The following is a 21,258-nucleotide window of genomic DNA, read 5'->3' as shown; positions in this document are numbered from 1 at the left end:
TGGAAGCCCAGTTTATCATCCTGCCCATCACATCTTAGCTCTCAATAGACTCGATTATGTTACTCTGCAGTGCTTTAGCACTGGAAGTCATGAGAAACATGCTGAATGGTTGAGATTGCAAGTTTTCTGAATTAGTTTGGCATTAGGCTTTTGCTACAGCTTTTTATACCTGGGATGGTTTTAATAAACACATTAGGAACACTGATGCTGAAGAGGTTTAATTTTTTCCGAACTATAACAATCGTAGCAGTTGGCCAATGGTCAGAGCAGTGTTCCCACTTTTAATAATAATGATAATAATGAAAGTTCAAGGATTAAATAACTTGCTGGGTAAAATAAAATCTAAAAAAAAAAATATACTGCCTGTGATATCAGCTACTATCAGACATCACCGAGGCCTCGTTTCTATTCATTCATTTAAGAATCACCTTTTATTTCTACGCTGTAGCTCCAGGACTTTTCAAAATATGTCGCGTTGACGCTAGGAGAGATCCAGTGGTGAACCATGTTGATTAATTTGCACTGTGTTGTTGCACAATCTGACCACAGCAGGGGAAATGTGACAGGCAGGCTGTGTTTATGTGGCTCTGTTATGTGGTTGGAGTCCATGTAGACACGCGGCATCCTGCTTTCAGGACAGAACAGGCGAGAGACTCCTGCATCTACAGACGTCACACCACGGTCAGTGAAAGTAGCTGAGCTGAACATTTTCATTAGGAGTGTGCCACTAGAATAACGGTGGACTTTAGTGGTGTATTATTATATTCCATTAATAAACTGATCAATTTCAAAAACCTATTATGATATATTCAATTTTCATTTAAATGATGCAATATAAAATTTAACAAATAAACAATTATTTTATTTTCCAATAAATCAATTCTGGCCTAAAATGAATAATTGACTTTTAAAAGGCTCTTAAATATTACTTTCTGCCAGTGCATTCACTTCTGTGCCCATCACGTTACATCTCACAGGTCATTTTCCTGCTTTAACATTTACAGTTTGCGTTTCCTAACTGCTCCTTTAATTCAAAGCCAGCTGCTCGGTTAAATAATTGAAAGATGTGTAAGCAGTGCATCACTTAATTAAATGAAATCCAACCTACAGAGCAGCTGCAGGAGTTTGATTGGTCAGACTGTTGCCAATACTGAACAGCTTAATTATTAATTGACAGCTTTATAGCAATTTATAATGACTTTTTTAAATCTATCAATTTATTTCAACACTGCTGAGGTGGAACGCCTCAGTTTCCATATACCAGGAACTACCTCTATTAGGCCACTGTCCATTACCAGACGCTATGACCTGGAACAAACACTATACAGTAACTATATGGTAAAAACAGAGAAAAAACCCCATCACAAATTCAGTCAAATCCCAGGTTTACAACAATTAATTCAGCTTTATTGTTATTTATACATCACTGATACATTGTATTCTGGTGAAATAATTGGAAGAATTATCCATATTATTCTTTGTGATGCTCCACAAGGACACAAATACTGGTGTGGAAGACCAGAAAGGGGGGGAAGAAAGCTCCTGGGGGGGAAGGGGTTATGCACTGTACACTTCCCTTCGCCCGCCATCATCTGCCTGTCAGAACTCAGTGTGCCTGAATACCTACCTGTAACTACCGAGACTCACCTGACAGCCACGTGAGGAGAGAAACCGAGCCCTGCTGCCACATTTAGCCACATTCAACCCCCCCTTCCAATCATAGAGTAATCCTCCTTTTTAGACACACAGAGCATTAGGGCAGACCCTTATTGATATTGGTAGCAGCAAGCTTTCTACTAACAGTTAACATCTTAATGGTCTAAACAAAAAAGTACTGTACAGCTACTGCTAAGAGAATATAAGAACCTGGCCATGACGCTTTTACACCAGATTAAAGTGCTAGAAGCAACCCACCAATCCACACTTTATTATATATATATATATGTATTTATATAGCATTATGTATTTTATATATCTATCTATCTATACATATATATATAGAGATAGATAGATATACAGATATATATATAGATATAGGAACAAATCTACTATTTTAACATTAATTTACAGGGTAATATACATTATATTGTAACAGCTGAAATATCAGCACAAATAGATCACTGTCACACTCAACAGCAAAATATATATGATTATATAAATCCATATATAATCATATATACCAATATATAATTGTCATATATGCATGTAAAACAGTTAACCACGTCTCAGGCTTTTCAAATGATACCCAGAAAAGCAATTGTGTATCAAGACGTAAAAGCTTTACAAGTTTCTCTCTTGAAAGAGCAACAGGCGGCGGCAAAAGTGCCAAGACCTGCGGGTATTTGAGGTCACAGGACAGTTATTTGCATATTCCACAAATCTATTGCAACACGTTACTGTCTACAAACAGTACAGCCAGCATCCCGCGAGAGGAGCTGGTGTTAGCTGGACTCACACGTACACCCACTGAACAGAACATTACGACGATGGGTGATCTGATTATAGCTATGTGCTTTCAGATGGTGTGCTATGACAGTGAACAACAGGAGGACTACAATACACAATACTCTATAGTTTAGCCTCAGAAGACAACCCAAAACTGTACTGTACCGTAAAAAGACTAACCCCCTCTCCTCTCCTCAGCAAACATCATCTCCTCTCTGAGTTTGAAGTCATCGTATCCTGCTGCTGATGAGTTTGGTTTATTGGTGTTTTACCACAGATCACGACCTTATTTTGACACTCCACCATCACCAAGTGTAATGGAATGTGTTCAGCTTTCGTCTCGTTTATTCACCTGCAACTGGGTCTCTCTCCGTCAAGGCTGACAGCACAGTGAGTAACATCCTACCGCATGAACAGAGTTCTAGGGGGTCTGAGGGGGGGTGCCGGGGATTCCTTGAGGTTCTGTAAAGTTCAGATACACGATCTGGACCAGTAGGGCAGTTCTCTCTTCCCGCAGCAGTCCCAGCCCTCGGCCGCCATCATCTTCACCACCTCTCGGGTGAGAGGCGCTCCGATGGGCCTTTCCTCTTCAAGCCTTGATGGCCCCTCCCCTGCTTCCTTCTCCTCATCCCCCTGACACAACCTCATCCTACCATCATTTTCACTGCTTTACACACTCCCCCTACTCTGCAAAGACGCTGCACAAGGCTGTAACAAGATACACACAAAGGTAATTTTTCACAAAGAAAAAAAGCTCCGTAATAACTGCAGTAGTAACGCACAACAAGCATCCGATAGCTGGCTTCCGGCCTGGGGAGCCCTGGTGATGTGCAGTTAGGTTTGGGACGTTGCCATTGTTCTAAGGGAGGAGGACTCCTCTGTTTGCCCTTTGTAGGACTTGTTTTTTCCCTGTGGTGCACTGTTTTGTTATTCAAAAGCCCAGATCTCTATGTCCTGCACATAGAAATCTTCCTTTTTTGAGAGCATGGGGTTCCCAAATGTTTTACAGGAGTGACTCCTGCCATGGTAGAGGTCTCCGTCCAGCCACAGGCCAAACTCACCGCTGAAGGAAAAGAGAATTGACAGTCTTAAGCAGAGGGGCACAAACTATTTCTTCATGTGACATTTTCTGAAGTATCTTTCTTGAGAGATGGACACAGTTTCAACATCACTTATCTGCCTTTTCAACAGCATGACTGTATTTGGCAGCTTAGCTTTAAACTATACTGCATCATCACATTCGAACTAAACAAACTAGCTAGAAGTGATTTCTGTTTTACTGTGTGCATCAAAAGCGGAGTGTGCTCACCTTCCTCCACCAAAAGCTAGGGAGTCCATGTCTCCTTTGATGAAGAACATATTGTCACCTGTCCATTTGTACACCTGTTGCAGACACAATCGAGGATGTATTAGAAGATATTGCATGACATGTTCAGTGTTGACATAATCTAATATTCTCTGCCCAGTAGTCATTATCCTGATGACAACAGAGCACACACGTGTTTACCTCAGTGGCAGGATCCAACTATTACACAGAAGCAAAGGAAATACCTCGTCCCCAGATTTCTAAACCCTCACTGATGCACCAACGTATAGTGCCTGCATATATAATGCAGGGAATATCAGTCAGTTCTTTGATAGACCTTTCCTTGCCATTAATGAGGAGACTGAAGCCACTGTATGTAGAGCAGTTGTGTGAGTGTAGCATTGTTCTAATTATTCCTGTGGTAGAAGTTCTTGTTTATGGAAAAATGGGAGAAAATTGGTGCAGTTAATGTGTGGCTTTCAGCCCATTCATCTCAGCAGCCCTGGGTTAATCCATTACGTGGAAATGCTCTCTACGAGAGAGCATCATCAAGAATGCGGGTTACCAAACACTAAATGCGGTTGAGAGGCATTAGAAAACTTTTCAAAGGAAATATATATGTATGACAGCATGTATGTGAAGTGTCAAGAACAGTGTGTGACAGCGTTCATGTTATGTGCCTTAGTGAACGACACTCAAGGCTCACTGTTCTATTTGTTAATGTTAAGAACACTCTACAGTTATGTAAAGTCTGGGGTAAGAATACACACTTCGCCCAACCCAGTCTTTTCCTAGCTTGTTTTGAGCTCCTCATAGCAACATTGTGTTGGAAGTGTGTGTGTGTCTGTTTGTGTTCAGATGCTGTCTCTACTCTTTGAAGCATTTTGGTCCAATCTTTCAGTATTAATAGCTATTTTATTTGCCACTTTGGTGCAGCGTAAAAAGCTGTAAACACAATATTGACAGACTCTCTTCTTAGCTCTGTTTTTGGTCTTCTGGGGTAAATATCTGGCTATTTAGCTACTAGTTGCTTAGTATATGTGTTTGCCACTTGGTGAAGAGGAGGTGGTGTACAGTCTGTTTATCCACTGAAAACAGCTGCCTGCTGCTATTGGAAACAAAGTTCTTGAAGAGTGATGACACTGAACTCAAACAAAGTGTTGGGCTGAAAAAGCAAAACAATGATTGTAAACATGTGAAAAGTTTGGCAGAGCTGAGGGAAACTGCAGAAATGCAACATCCTCAAAGTGAGGAAGGTAGTGTACCTCAAACTCTGGATTGAAGGTGAAGAGGAAGGTCTCTCCTGTGCCATAAAAGCCATCGCTGACTTTAAAGGGCTCAGATGCCAATGCACCGAACACCTGGAAAAACAAAGAAACAAAGCAGAGCAACAACTGATTCCATGCTGCGACTCTGTTCCAACATATTACCGCATTGAATCAATGCCTGTTGAATCTGCAGCTTACCTGGCCATCGCTGTCCTTAATAACCATGAGCACTGGGGTGTCCTGGCCCTGCATGGCTCTGTACAGCGTCTTAATGCTCATGCCATGCTTTGATGTGCCAAAAGCCAGCGTCCATGGGTACCCAATTGTCCGTGGTGGGAGATTCCTAGCAAGCTGTGTGTGCATGGAGGGATGGGGGGGGGGTGAAAAAAGAACAGAAAGATACAGAAAGGAAATGAAACACAAAGGTCACAGGCACCAATGCTCAATTACATCTGCAGTGACCTTTTAACACCATCTGGTGTTTAAAGAAGAGTAACAGGGCTCCAAACACAGAGGCGTCTCAAGAGGAGGAGAGGTCCAGCACTCCCTGAGAGCCCGCTGCCCTGCTGCTGACAGACTGAAGGATTAACAGTGGCTGTGGTGCATGGGGAGATAAAGCCAACAAAGGCGCTGGAGGAGCAGTGCAGTGTACGCTTCGTGTTAATGGACAGATAAAACAGACAGACTAAAACATGGAATTAAAGTGACAACTTTTTACAGGATGTTGCTCCATTTGCTCAGAATGGAACAAAGGCCATTAAACATTCTGTTCGCTCTCCAATTATTCAGTCCCTTTGCTCTTTTCTTGTTGGTTCAGCACATCCTCCAGCGGTGGAGCTGAAGCAGTCGTGTAATCGGCAGGCTGGAAATGAAGCCATGAGGCGATGAGCCCCGACTTGGCTCACCTCCGCTCTGCTGTGAGCCGGGTCTGAGCTCCGTCCTCAAGGTGATTAAAGGAAGCCACATATTGGCAATCTATTGGTCAATGTGCCAACTGGGACTCATTTAGAGCCTTGCATGTGTCTGTGTGAGTATTACCCTGCGATGCCTGTGAGGCATACAACACACCTCCGACAAAATGAAAGGTTAGTGACTCAGAAATGTCTGTTTTATGGGTATGTCACAGGTAGTAAGCATTAATAGGCAGATGTGCAATTGTCACATCAGTGAATACATTTATTACCAAAGGACACTGCTGACAAATAATCCTGAATGGATGACATGTTTATTTCACATAAACTAAATGTTAAATGACCAGCAAGTCCTTAGTTTTTGCATGTTAGCATTCAAGCAAACTACATGACACACAGACTGTGTCTGAGGTGAAACGTACCTTTCCATTTAATGGGTAAGGCTGGCACACTTACTAAAAAAGGTTGTTCTTATTATAAACAAATCACATGAAAAGACCAGGAACACATTAGTCCATCTCTCAAGACTTTCTCACTTTCCTATCTTGTCTGTGGCAAGGGCACAAGCTCACTGGTTCGTACTGAGAACATAAATCTTTACAAACATATAACAAGTGTTTTTCTATACATCATTTAAAATAATTACAATGTAATTCATTTTTAAAAAAGGCTAGGTAATTTCCTAAGGCAACTGGGCACTGTAGTTTTGAAATCAATGTTACTCAGACTGAGTAAATTGCACATTTGTTGTAGACTATTTTCAGCAGTACTGCACCACAGAGTACATATGGCAGAAAAACAGTGTATGTGGCCGTGAGTCAGAACAGAACTACAGAGCCCATGTTTTGTGGAATAAATAGAAATGTCATCCAGTGCAACAGTGTGGCTCATTGATGCTTTTTCATAGTTTCTGGACAACAATGGAGTTCTAGGGCACAAGGGAATAAGATCTATCAGGATTTAGATGTACACATTTGTTAGTAAGACACATTCATTGTTAGTTTTGGTCTTTCCATGTGATTTGTTGACCACAAGAAAAGTATAGAACATCACTAGCCTTATCCATTGAAGTTTGATTAACATTTAGAAAGGCATAAACTTGCATGTGCAGTGCTGGATTAGAACAGGGTTGTACAGTCTGTACCTTCTCTATCTGGTCGGCCTCCAGCAGATCGCTGGCTTCTTTAAGGTTGGGTTTAAACGTTTCTGGCTCCAGCTCTGTCTTGATGGATGCGCCATGCTTGGAGTTCACCTCTTCCTTGGTGGTGATCTATGAGTACAAGTAAACGTCAGATGTACACATGCACAAGGACAAGGAGAAGTTTAACTTCTAAAGCACTGATACTGGGTGGGTTCAATTATAGCTACTGCTCCAATCTATAATTCTGTTTTGCATCATATCAAGCAACTGACACAACAAATTTAGCTAGTGGGGCATACTAAAGCAGTGACCACTAACAAGCTGGAAACAAGCTGTAAGATGTAGGATTGAAGTGATGGACTCTATAAAGCAGAGAAGGACCGGCTGACTTGACTTAACAGCTCTGTGATAAAGGCTCTGATGAGAGGTTTAACAAGATGAATCTAGCCTTTAACCGTAGCCTAACCTGTGCAACACAAGCTCCCATTTTATATCCAACGGGTTTCCTGCCAAAATTATAAACGCAGCGTTTGCTAGCAACACACTGATAATCCGACAATTTGATGATGACAGCTGAATGTCTTCCTGCCACTCTCCAATGCCAGATGACTAGGATTGGTTTGGCAGAACCAGGAGAGAGCGGGCAGAGACACTGTCTGGGAGAGGAGAATGCAAAGTGAATAGGAAATCAACCCAATGAATAATTTGCACTCCACTGTTTGACATTTTCTCCGACCAATGGACTGTTTGGGTTATTTATCTTTCTCGATAACAGAGGCTGATTGTGGAGCGCTTCACCACTGGTGGCTGGGATGCTCTCATGTTTCAGTTCTCATTCAAATAGGGCCTACCTGCATTGTCCTCAGAAAACATCATTCACCCTGTCAGGGGAGTCTACCTTCCACCCTCTCACAAACACACCATCTCTTTGTCCTTTAATACTCTTGCTCAGTCCTCACACAGGTCACTTTTTTTTTTTATACATGCAGCTCATTTTAGCATCAAAGACAACTTCCTTTTTAAGAAAAAGGGGGATTTTCGTCCAGAAACACCTGTTTCTGTAGGTTTTATACAAAATCTACACATGTTTCTAAGACCAGCACCAACAGCTAGGCTACGCTTTCCTATAACCAGACTGTTCAGTCAACTGAAGCACTAAACACATCATGACAAGTCTAAGGAGGAAAGCCTGACACGTGGAGATAAGGCTGCTGTCACGTGAAAACCTCATCACTCCAAACAAGCTAAACAAGTTTTCAGTCATGATAAAAAATACTTACAGTCAAATGCATGACAAGTTATTCCCAATTCATTCTGTATCGCTAGTTTTGAACAGGTTTGATGAACCCACTCATGAAACCTAATCATAAGATCATAAGTCTTATGTAAAGTAAAAGGAATGTGTTTTTGAGGTTAGTATGCAGCAGTATCAGCAGCTGCTTAAGCCTGCAGTATGGAGCCTATGGGAGACCATGTGGTTGTGGACAGCAGCAGGCTGGGCAGAGCAGAGAGAGGGGGCAGAGAGTGCTGGTCAGGGCACCTGGAGTCGTTTGCAGAGCGAGCGCAGATCTTCACTGTTTAGCGCATCAATCCGACGGTGGTACTCCGTCAGAGACACTACCTGGTAGTACAAAGACAGGAACAGGTGGAACATAAAACTCGGCCAGATCTAACGCTGGCCATGGGAAGGAAACGATGAGTTTTGGAAGGTGTTATGTGCACTAAGTAGTCCAATTCTAGTAAACTTAACACTGCTCTTTATAGAAAGGTAGTTGTCTGGAATTTAGACAAACAAGCTAACAAAGGCTGAAAGCCACCGTTAGCAGGAGTTTACTGTGGGTTAAAGAGAGGGAGATGGGGCATTTCAGAGTACTTTGTCATTTTGCATGTTTGTGTAATATGTTTAATATCACGACCACTAGGCGCTTCAGTTATACTAAAAGTAACATAGACCAAAAGACAGAAGCAACACTGCCGCAGAAAGCAAACTGTAGAATCATTAACCTTTCTTCTAGCCAAGCCAAAAAACAAGCAAACAAACAAAAAAATACACGACGAAACAAAACAAATTTTTTGGGAGCGCGAAGACTGTACAGCAGTCCACAAGATTATGATGCTACACACAACAAAAAAAAAAGTTGTGGTTTGACTAAAGCACATGAAAACTCGCCAAGGCCACGAGCATTAACCCACTCTCTGTTTGTCAGGAACAACAATCTGCAGCGCTCCAGCCCAGACAGACCAAAACAATGACCTACTAAGCATGGCAACATTCCAGCAAAGTTACACCCCACGCTGCATACTCCACCGAGAGCTGCTGCCTCTGTTCTACCACAGAGTAAACGTTGGCGTTTAACAGTCCACTGTGTCTCAGTACAGGAAAGATATTTAAAGCATCATGCACGAGATAAACAAACAAAGCCATCAATACCTTACACACAGTCATATTAACCAGTTCAGCGCTACACTTCTATAAATATCAAACCGTCTGGGCACAGATGTCATAAGATGGCTTTAATTACTTCTGATCTTTCACTCACCTTGTTACTATTGGTGTGAATTACTTTTTGGGTAACAAGCTGCCTCTTTACAGCTCTCAATAATGTAGCAGAGAGGGTAAACTACAGCCCTCATAAAAAATACATCTGTGCCTCACTTCACCTCCATCTGAAGGCACTTTAATGCATTTGTCCCCTGAAAAGGAGCAAGCTAGTAGCATGCTAGCCTGCAGCAGACTTTTCAATGTGAATCAAATGCCTATTATCTAAAGAGATCAATGTCATGAAAAAGGTCAGCACTTGAACGTGACTGGTGAGTTTAATACTGTTTCATACAGCACCAGTGACAAGTGAACTGTCACTCAACGAACTATAAAGCCAATATGCTATCTGGTAACTCAGAAAAATATCTAACAAGTCATGTAAGGTTAAAGACATTGGTGAATGAATAAAGGAGCTTCATCTTTTTGACTGGCACCTAGCACTGGAAACTTTCAGACAGCTTACAGAGACACACACATCCTATCACACAGAGAGGACCGACAACACATGAGAGCACTGTCCTGACTGACAAACAGTGGTCAGATAGTGGCCACTTTGTTAAATATCAGTCACCGAACTAGACCGGACCGGCTAAGGGGCTAGCAGGCTAGTTAGCTTCGCTAGCGAGCTAGCACGGCTCGCTAACAACAACAGCAAGATAATATACAAAATATAACATTAAGTAACGTCGCTGGAGACAGAAAACGTGAACTAGGCAGTCGTGGCATACACAGGTATACTTCGGGGTCGGTCGTTTCTCTTGGTCTTTCACCCTCCTTGAAAACATCTGGGCGAGGTTGAAGCTGGAAAGTCACATTACAGAAGATCCTTTAAGTTCTCGCCGTGTCGCCCCGAGACAAGCAGACGGAGTTGGTATAGAGCCTGGCAGCCTGCTAGACTGAAATAGAAACATTTCTTTCCAATGGGGTCTCTACGCCGAATGATTTGTGTGACATCGCTAAAATCCAATAACAATACGGGACAGGAGGGAAACGGGCTCCTCATTGGCTAAAAAAACCAGTGATCCCGTCCCATAACCGTCAGGTTTAAAGACACAGTAACACCATTTATGCCATGAGGTATAATTCCAATACAAATTTTAACAGATAATTTCCCAGAGTAACGGAAAATATTGTCATCAGTTGTTCACATCAAATTAAATAGAATCAATCAACATATAAATATGAAACTTAAATTTGCTCTGAAAGTGCATTTTTCAGTATTTCTTGTTCAACAAAAGTCTATTAGTAAGACAAACTTCTGTTGGTAAAGTACATCTATTATTGTGTTCTTAAAAACATGCAAAAAAGATGCCTATAAAAAGGGTATAATCAACAGGACAAGCTAAAGCAGCAGGTTCCTATTTACTTATTCAAATGTAATGGATCATGTGGCCTTTGTTCGCCAGATGTCCAGAGACAAACAAATCAGTCCACTTTGTTTCCTACTTCATTCATTTACATTAAATTTTAAATCCAGGCCACTGCTTCCACCGTATCAATTTCTTCATACAATGAATGCATCCTTTTCATTATCCACAGGCTCGTAAACAATTGCACTTGACCAAAAACCACATGCGCTGTACATGGTACAATGTGCATCAACAATCAATAGATGATCCAAAATATCTACATTCTGTAAATGTGCAGTAAAGACACACACGGGTTAGTGTGACGAAAAAAGGACGGCATATTGAACCCACATCAGTGCCACATGAGTCTGGGGGATTATAACCAAAAACAGATTTGTTGCTCAGTGTTTACATTCTCTACATATGTTGAGCAACTCATAATGGTGTTAGCCTTTTGCCATTCAGCAAAGTAAGTTGCCAAATGCTGACCAACAGTAGTGACAGTCACACAACATGTGATGAAACTACAATACACCCACTGAGAAAAGTCAATTACACAAACATGCAAAACACTTTGGTTGGAAGCTCAGGGAAGCGCATTTCCAAGCAAAGCAAGTGTTCACACAACTTACATAACTTACATGTGATAGAAAGTTCACACAAAAATTTACGATCAAACCAATAAATATGCAGTGGTACACAGAAGTGCAAAATACAGAAGCAGAATACAAAACTAAGGCTTGATGACTACACAGTTCTGATGGATTCAAAATCAAGATCAGCACAATACATTTGCACTATGCGTTGCATAATGGAAGCAAATCAACACAATTATTCAACATGTAATTTAACATATAATAATAAACTGAAATATACACCACATAAGATTCTAATTTCACAGGTTATGGATTAAACCATAGCAGGGAACTATACTTAATCCATATCTGTGGGGCTGGAGACAACACAACAGGTGCACTTTAAGCATGGTGAGGCAACAGTTGTCGCTGCATGGACCTTACCTCCCATTCCTTAACATTGAGGTCAGTGATAGGCTCGTCCTCAGCTGTTTCTGACACCTCGTTCTTCTTGACAACCATAAACCCAGGCTCTTGTCCCAACCCCCTGACCCCCTCACCATACATGTCCGGGCTCCACTGCATGAAGAACACATACAGGTGGTCTGACCTGGAAGAAGCAACACAGAACAAGCTGTTAGAGAAGAGGCTGTAGAGTTTATCAAAAAATCTTTATCTGAGACGTGTCATTTAGTGCCTCTAAAATACCACGGCCAGTACCAAAGACTTCAAGGCAAACACTGATACTAACACTTGATCTTGTGATTTAGGCTTAAATAAAAATCTGACAAAACTCTCAAAAGGTTAAAGAATGACTCAATATTGCATATTTTAAATCATTCTCAAAGGGCCATTTCAACATTTCCAAGGAGACACTGAACAATATCTGCTCCTTTTCTCCTCTCTGCTAATACAGCAGAACTGTTACAGCTGCTTTATCCTTGTGACACTGTGTTCTTATCTGTTATGAAGTATTTTGGTACACAGGCTATCACATTGTGCCAAACTGTGGGTGCATTTGGGAACAAATAGTTTTAGAGTATACATTGTTAAACCTGCATACATCAGAGATACATATCAGAGATTGTTAACTGAAAACAGCTTCAGCTGGAAGCAAGGTCGACGAGAGCAGTGAGACTGAACCAAAAAACAATCAGCTGAGAGATGTTAAAACGTTGCGTGAGAGGAACTGCAGGATCAGGTGATAGTACTCTACGTGCTTGCCACTTCAAGTGATGCCCTTCACATGGCACTGTAATTTGATACACTGTTAACATGAAAAAACTGAGAAGAGTGACATTAAAGGTAGACATAGTGGATGCTCAACTTCCTCATAACACGGTAGTGGTAACGATGTTACCTCTGTTATCTCCTGTAGCTCTCCAACATTGTGACTATAAATTTCCCCCTCCCCCTCTCATTGACCGCTCATGCAATGGAAGAGGAAGCCTTTTCATGTCAACAACATAAACAGTTAAGGATATGATATGATAGGATGGCAGAACTCATGAAAACGTTACATACAAATACAGAACGCCATTTGTGTCACGCACTACTAAGGCTGGTAGACATGAAAGAGCTGTGGCAGACTCAGTAGGTTGAGCTTTAGTCAGTGTTATGGTTGTGTATGGCTCATTCGATAGCCTCCCTTTTATTCCCACACTATTGCCAGGACACTTAAAGACACATCATACGGGTCACCTCCCATCTAGGTCAAGCTACAGAGAGTTTAGCAGTGTCTGAAGAAGCTACGAGGCGCTGTGCTGTCAGCTCCAACGGCTTATGATCACTCCTCCCACCCACCTTAGCCGGCTTGCAGTAGCATGAAAGACAAGTTAAAAATAATGAGTAGTAACGTGTACGAGCCCTGTCTTTTAATACTAGCTTTAACTCTGCCGTGTCCCTGGGCTATCATCCCCAAGAGCGGCATGGATCACAGCAAACTTGTTTTCCAGGTGGGAAATGTTGTAGCTAAGCGACCTGTGGATGAAAACAACAAAGCTCTAACAAGCAAGACTTCTGAAGTTCAACCTGAATAATGATGTGAGGGGGATTTCAGTGTCATTACTGCACTCAGGCACTCAACACATTGCAAAACCAAGATGCATTTACAGTACCATGACTAAGTAAAAAGAACACGGCTGTTTGTCTGATTAAAATGTGATTAGCAGCCTGAGAGAGCAGCATGTGTGTTGCTGCTGTAAAAGTATAGACACATGTATAGAAAACAGGACAGGTGCTGTGAAACTCACGGTTGATCAAATTAAAAAAATCAGATGCACCCCATGAAATGATTCCCATTTTTTTCCCTCCTCGTCTTTCAGAAGATACAATAGACAAAGTAACAGCACTGTGCTGGAGATGGAGAGCAATGACTTTGTTATGTCCAATCAATTCCAGATTTGGCTCAAATGAATGGCTTTTTCCAAGAAAACCGACTTAATTCAGTTATTGCAGCAAGTGGGATTAATTCTCCACATTAACATTTTACGCATCTTGTGTGGAAGCACATAATTTTTCTTGGAATGTGTTTTCCAGAGGAGAGAGTCCTAACGTAATTATGACTACTGCTGACTTGGCAACTGTACATCCAGACTGCAGAACAGACACAAACAAGCCAAGGCTATTTTCAGATGATATGAAACATTGGCAATTTCAGCACAGATCAGCCAAAAGTTCATGAATATCTATGCGGGTGAAAGGAATTCTGAGGGTACAAAACAAAGAGAAACATGAGCTTTGGAAAGGCCACGCAGAGACTCTCCTTACTGTTACATGGGTCGTATGTGCGCCCCAGTGCAGGAATATGAAAGTGCGTGTGTCTGTTTCCCTGCAGAGTGAATGAATAATAAATCATCGCGCTGTCTGGTGGAGGCAGCACAGGGAGATGGGCAGCAGCCCCAGAGGGAGTTAGACCTGACAAAGAATGCATATTTGATTGGTTTCAAATATTAAAAGGACTGGAGGTGAGGCGCCTCAGTAGCTCAGCTGGCTATTGTAGTGTGTAACGAATAAGTTAGGATCGCATCAGGTCAAATCCCTGCAGCTTTCTAGATTAAAAACACAGTCTGCTGCACTGTAAGTGGACTAATTACCCTCTTTAACAGAGGCTTCTGTATCCTGCACTTTCGCTTTGTATTTCTTGCCGTTATTTAGGATACCACAAAAATAATTTGCTTGTATCCAGCTGCATTCTGCCCAGGGGTGGTGGGAGGTGCAGCAGATGCACTGACCTCTCCTGCGGCACAGCAAACCAGTACTCATGCTTCTTTCCCTGCTGGGCATACTGTTGCATGGACGCACTGGCGTTGGAAACAAACGTCTTTTTCATGGGCTTCCCCACCCGCAGACACAGGAACTTGTGAGAGCGGTGCTTCCGCCTTTCCGCAGACCCTGTACCTGGAAGAGGAAATCATCACATGGTCACGTAAGTATAAAACATGTGATGGCTTAATAGATCTGACAAACAGGACAAACTGTTTTAAATAAACTGTTTGACATGACTATGTATTACTTGCTTTATTTATGTGACCTAGTTCTCAATGTTCTTCACTGGCTGCTTCAGCTGGCATTAGTCATTTTGTGGCAGAAACACAACAGATGACAGAAATAAATGGAGAAGCACACTATAATTAATAGTGGCACTGAGTCTTCTGCCTATGCTACATTTTCAACAGCCTGTTATAAGGTCGCAGCAATAGGAAGCAGAATGAGGTCACTCATTTAGTTTCCTGACAACATGGCTTGAAACATGGCAGGGACATTACACTGGCGCATATTATCAGCTGCTGGCTGGGCTGCTCAACGTAACGAGCAATAATGCCAAAATAATATTAATCTGCGTAGACAACACAGCTCAGTGTGACATATTCAATTTTCAGAATGCATTAATTCTGTGTTAATGCGGCTTGTTTTTGAAGTTGCTGCTGTTACTTGTGTGGGCTGTTCTAATGTGCACAGAATAATGGGCAGCCCTGCTGAGATCCCAGTGAATTAGGAGTGCTTTTGTAGCCCGGCTCTCTGCGAGACAATAATTGCCGGGGAGAAAATGGTAAATCTCCCTCCCACTGTCTGGGTCTGTTGGGGAAAGAAATCTTTTTGGAATCACAACTTCATGTCCAACTAGAGTGGGTTATATGGAAAAAAGTGAGTCAGTGAGTGTGACAGACTGAGGCCACTGTCAGATGACAAGACCAAACTATGCCAACCAGATACTGATGAATGGATGCTGCTTTAGTTTTGTATGTGTTTGCCTATTAAGTCCTAATTGCATAGTAAAACCGTTTTCTCTTGCACATCAGGCTATTTTCAGTAACAAACTCACTTCCATGCAGTCACTGCTTCACTCCATTTATTTCAGTACACTGAACATCATCTTGCTGGAGCGAGGTAATCCATCACAGAGAACACTCTGTTACCTTTATAAAGTTATGTTATCACTGTGCGGTGATACAGAGAGAATGGGCTGTTTTAAAATAATACTGCCTGTACTGTAATTTGAAAGCACACTACTGAAAAGTACCAGATTTACAAGTGATGTTGTCAAGAAATCAAACCTGGAAGAATGATGTGATCATGTGAAACTAGCCATTGTTTTTTGCATGAAACCGTTTTCTGTTAAGCAGCCAGACAATACTGCAAATTAAAGATGATTTTTTGTTTGTAATAGATAAGCAACCAGTTTAAGTTGTTTTTCATATCATTATGAAATGAATGGAGACCAATGGTTGCCTGGATGGAAACACATTATGTTGGATCACATAAGCTGAACAATAGAGATTTATATTAATAATGAAGTCTCCAGCCTTAGCTGAATTTTTCTACAACCCTGATCCCATAAACTTTGGGACGGTCTGCAAAACGTAAATAAAAACAATGCATGGATTTGCAAATCCTATCCGACCGATATTCAATTAAATACAGTACAGAGACAACATATTTAATATCAAACTGATAAACTTTATTGTTTTGTGTAAAGCTGTGGAATGCTCCAAAAACACCTGTTTGGAACATGCCGCAGGTAAACAGGTTGAGAAGGTCTAGAGGTCTAGAAAGGCTCAGTTGTCACTTAGTCACCACTTTTCATAAAACTTTGTGGACAAATAGCCCAACAATTTAAGAAGCACAATTGCAAGCAATTTAGAGATTTCACCATCTGCAACCCCTAATATCATCAAAAGCTTCTGAGAATCCGGGAAAGTTCTGCATGTAAGGGGCAAGGCCGAAAACCAACACTGAATTGATCCCTCAGGTGGCACTGCATGAAAAACTGACATGACTATGTAAAGGATATCATTACATGCTCTTGAGAACACTTTGTAAATCAGTTTTTGGTTAACACAGTTCATCACTGTTCCTACAAATTCAAGTTATGACTCTACCTTGCAAAGCGAAAGGCTTATATCAACAACAGCCAGAAACGCCCCAGACTTTTCTAGGCTCAAGCTCACCTGAGATGGACTGAGTGGAAAGTGTGCTGTGGTCTGACAAATCCATATTTCAAATTGTTTTTGGAAATCATGGACACTGTGTCCTCTGGGCTACAGAAGAAAAGCACCATCCAGATTGCTACCAACACAAAGTTCGGCCGTGTGTTAGTGCATCCGGCATGGGCAACCTGCACATCTGTAAAGGCACCATTAAGGCTGAAAGGTACATACAGGTTTTGAAGCAACATATGCTGCCATCCAGATGTTGCCATTTTCAAGGACGTCCCTGCTTATTCCGGTAAGAGATGCAAAGCCACATTCAGCTGTAGCAACTTGTCAATCACAAGGTAACCACACCCTAAAGCATTATTGTCTATTTCCCTCTAAATGGGAATATAATTTACAAAATGAACATTGTGTTGTACTAAAGAAGACTTGAAAGTAGCTATTAAGATGACAAACTCATTAGGAAACTGTTTACCGAAGTAATAAATCAAGCAATCAAGCGAGAAGCAACATTATTTTCTCACAAGCTAACATACGATTGGACTTCTTTTTGCAACCAGTTGCAACCAATGTTTGGCACATTGTATAGAGCAACATACAACAACAGTGTGTTGAGCAACTGAAGTCGTATATCAACCAAGAAAAGGAAAGAATTTCACTTTCAAAACTTCAACAATTAGTGTCCTCACTCCCCAAACACTGAGTGTTGTTAACAGAAAAGGTGATGTAACACAGTGCTGAACACGATGCTGTCCTGGCTTTTTTAGAACATGCAGGGATCAAATTCAAAATGAGTATGTATTTACAAAGAACAATAAAGTTTCTCAGTCTGAACACTGAATGAAAATGATTTGCAAATGAATGCATTCTGTTTTTATTCACGTTTAACACAGCATCCCAACTTTCTGAAAAATGTGGAAACGAGAATGTGGAAACGATCTTGCCTGAAGATATAAGATTTATATCATGAATTATAGAATTCACTACCTGAGGGGATGATAGCAAGTTATAGGAGAGCCTAGGACTAACTTGAGGCTTGTAGCATTTCTTTTCTTCTTCTATTAGTGTCCAATTTACTTGAACTTTCTGGAGTTAAATAGATGTTACTAGAGGGTGTATAAAGGTACACATCAAGTTATGAATAATGGTGTTATTTTGGTTTTACATACATGCCATAAGAAGATGTCTTGTTATATTTTTGATAGAGTGTCTTGGAATTTAGAGTGGGATGCACCAAATGTTTGCCATGACCACATATAAAAACTAGGGTTTTAAACATGGCAGTGAAGACAAAATAAGTTTATTTCAGGCTTTGTGGAATTTTTTTTTTTAAATCCACTGAAAGCAAAACCAGAGACGTCAAACATAAATAACATCTCTCCTGAATGCTGTCTCAGAAGGTGTTTTGATGTTGGGCTTCATCATTGCTGTGTTTCCCCTTTGGCTACTAGGTGTGTTTGTGGCATTGTGGTGTTTGATAGGCTTTAGCTTATCGCCCAGAGGAGAGGCCCAGACCACCAGAGCCAGAGATCAAAGAGCTGCATAAAGCTCCATAAAGCCCGGCTAGCTCTACCAACCTGATAACAACAGAGAGGCTGCGATTTCCCTTCGTGTTTATACAACAATTACTAGCACCAAGGCAGAGTGCAAAACGAAAGGTTATCAGGAGGCAACATGAGAGAAGTGATTCTGAAGCAGCCACAGTGGAGAGAAACTCACTTTGATAGTCTTCAGATGAATATGGTTGTAGGATTGCAGCTAAAAGACAACACAAGGCCAGCTTCATCACACAAACTGTCCTATACCTGTTTTCCACAAGGCTGACGTTACTAAGTGTTACTGAGTAAGTGTGTTTACCCTCTGCAGAGTTCTGCGTGCCGTCCTGTGGCGTCTGCTCTACATTCTCCTTTTCGTCCTTGCCTTGTTGCATAGTGTCTGTTTTAGAGACGTCTGGGCCCTCGTTGGCATCCCCCTGCGGACTGGATGAGACAGAGGTGGTGCCTGTGGCACCAGGGGTGGCTGAGCTTTGGGACCCTGGATGGGAGGTGCTGCTGCTGGGACCCTGGGCCTGGCTAGTGCTGCTGCTGGAGGTAGTGGGTGTGCTTGGTGGCTTCTCTACACTGTGCTGCTTGGATCCCATGGGGGACTGGCTATTTTCTGTGGCAGTGTCTGGGGGATTGTCCTCTGCTTTCAACGTGGTGGGCTCCTCCGGCTGGCTGACTGAACCGCGGGTACTGCCTGGGTCCTGGGAGCTGGCAGTGGTGGCCTCCACCTGGGTGATGGTTTTCACAGACTCTGTGGAGGCACCAGAGGACTTGTCCAGGCGGAGGTCCTCATTAGATGCTTGCTCCTCTTCCCGGATGGGGGACAGCTCTGTCTCGGTGAAGACGTCTTCGGAGATGGAGCCCTCTGTGCTGCGTGGGGCCGTGCTGCCGCTGTCATTGGCCCCTGGCTCCCTCAGACGCTGCTCTGGGTCCTTCTGCTGAGAGGGATGTCTCTCTGCTGGAAGAGGCTCCAGGTCACTGGAAACATGAAAGATAAGCAATAAGACAAAAGTAACTGCATCAAAAATAAAGGAACATAGCATAGAGCACATATAGTATGTAGGTGCACTGACTGTGACTAGGATACATGGTTAGTATTCATCAGCCTGCAATTAGTTGCATTATGGGAAATGCAGCATCCAGCCTTTTTGGAGTTTGACCTAAACTATGGACTAAAAGTCAGGATATCTCAGTGTTTTTTTTGCTTTTTTTTTTAAACTGTCTCTTGCGAGTTGCCCCACTTTATAGAAGTGCAACACTAACCAACCTTTAACCAATCATCAGCCACACTCATGGTCTTTTAATCTATTATCAAAAGTGAGATTACAAAATGCATGCATTTCCTTGTTGAAAGCTTTATTTTAACAATTGATGTTGGATTTTTTTGCAGCCCGAGAGAGAGAGAGCTGCCCTGATCTCCTTAGAACAGAGTCAAACTTTTGTTTCAAAGTTCAACAAATGAGTTTGGAATTGCAACAAAAAGACAGCTGAAACCACAGCGAACAGGGCGGATGAACTCACATCAAAGTAACGACCTTCTACCCTGTCATCTGGAAAATCATACATGCCTGCTTCTCACTATATTGACACGTATGATTCCAGTGAATAATGTCCTGTGACAAACATGCATGTGATAAGGCTCTCTATCAGTCCTCTGGACTGATAGAGAGCCTTATCACATGGTGCAGCAATCACCTGAAGCTCAATATCAGCAGAACCAATGAGCTTGTGGTGACTAAAAGGCTTCAAACATGGATGCTGCTGCAAAGAAGCTGCAAATTGTAAAACACACTCATCTTCAATCCTGCCGCACAGAAGAGCTCTACAATCAGCTGAGTTTCAAGGTGGACGCCCAAGATTAGTGTCCCCAACTCAGTATCTTGACCAAATGTGAAATATGGTCACAATCTCCCCTTCTGTTGCAGAACATTACGATGTCACAGTGAAGTTGACCTTTGAGACAGTTGTTTGAAATGTTGCCCTAATTAGCGTATGAATGCTTGAGCTATGGTCAAAAATGTGTTTTGTGAGGTCACAGTGACCTTTGACCAGGAAAGTCTAATCAACATGAGTCCAAGTGAAGATTTTGCAAAATGTGAAGAAGTTTCCTCAAGGTGTTGCTGGAGTATCGTGGTCACTAATATGGGATGGACTGACAGATACATTTGTATGGACATACAACCTGAAAACGTAATGCCTCCGGCCACAGCTGTCGCCAGCGTGGAGGCATAAAGACTTTTCATTTCTTGATCTTGAAAACCTCTAATGAAGTTGCATGCAAACAGACAAAGCACTTGTATATAACCAGCACTCCACAGAATCACATCCTGCAGGCACTTGTTGCTCAGCTGTCTGTTCAGACCGAGACAGAGAGAGAGGTCAGCAGAGAGAGAGTGGAGACACAGACAATGGCCCACAGCTGAGGAAACAGCTGGGCCTGGCACAAAAACCGGTCATTCGCCAGCACAATAACTACTCCACAGGCAACACTCATCCAGCTAAATACAGCACTGCTCAGACCCTGCGACCACCAGAAGAAACAGAACAAAATGACTCTGCAGGATTCCTATTACAACGCAGTATTTGTGCTTGCATAAATTTGTCGTCAACAACGCTAAAACAATCCAAGCGAAGGGAAAAAAAAAAAACTCAGACAAATCTGTGGGAGGAAACACAAGTGAATCTCTGAAGTGGTGCTTCCTACTGCATAAAGAGTTGAGCAATCAGAACGTAGGAGGGTGA

The 21,258-nt window shown here is 42.0% G+C and overlaps 1 protein-coding gene across 5 annotated transcripts in view; it reads right to left on the bottom strand.

The window, feature by feature from the left end:
- Positions 1–1,395: 1,395 nt before the first annotated feature.
- oxr1a (oxidation resistance 1a) overlaps positions 1,396–21,258 on the bottom strand; it is a 153,724-nt gene continuing 133,861 nt past the window's right edge. For 3 of the 5 annotated variants that reach the window (XM_041941833.1, XM_041941834.1, XM_041941835.1), the window contains 9 exons: positions 18,830–19,494; positions 14,771–14,936; positions 11,982–12,147; positions 8,612–8,692; positions 7,075–7,200; positions 5,218–5,370; positions 5,017–5,112; positions 3,755–3,828; positions 1,396–3,508 (listed from right to left, as the gene is read on the bottom strand). In XM_041941833.1, the coding sequence (XP_041797767.1) occupies positions 3,373–3,508; positions 3,755–3,828; positions 5,017–5,112; positions 5,218–5,370; positions 7,075–7,200; positions 8,612–8,692; positions 11,982–12,147; positions 14,771–14,936; positions 18,830–19,494 (1,663 nt within the window). In that variant the 3' untranslated portion in view covers positions 1,396–3,372. Of the gene's footprint in view, positions 3,509–3,754; positions 3,829–5,016; positions 5,113–5,217; positions 5,371–7,074; positions 7,201–8,611; positions 8,693–10,341; positions 11,896–11,981; positions 12,148–14,770; positions 14,937–18,829; positions 19,495–21,258 lie in introns of those variants that run through there. The other 2 variants (XM_041941837.1, XM_041941838.1) reach the window with 2 other exon arrangements.

Source organism: Chelmon rostratus, chromosome 8, assembly GCF_017976325.1.
Source record: "Chelmon rostratus isolate fCheRos1 chromosome 8, fCheRos1.pri, whole genome shotgun sequence".
Taxonomy (NCBI): domain Eukaryota; kingdom Metazoa; phylum Chordata; class Actinopteri; order Chaetodontiformes; family Chaetodontidae; genus Chelmon; species Chelmon rostratus.
The sequence above is the reverse complement of the archived record's forward strand: the minus strand, read 5'-3'. Positions and strand labels throughout refer to the sequence as shown.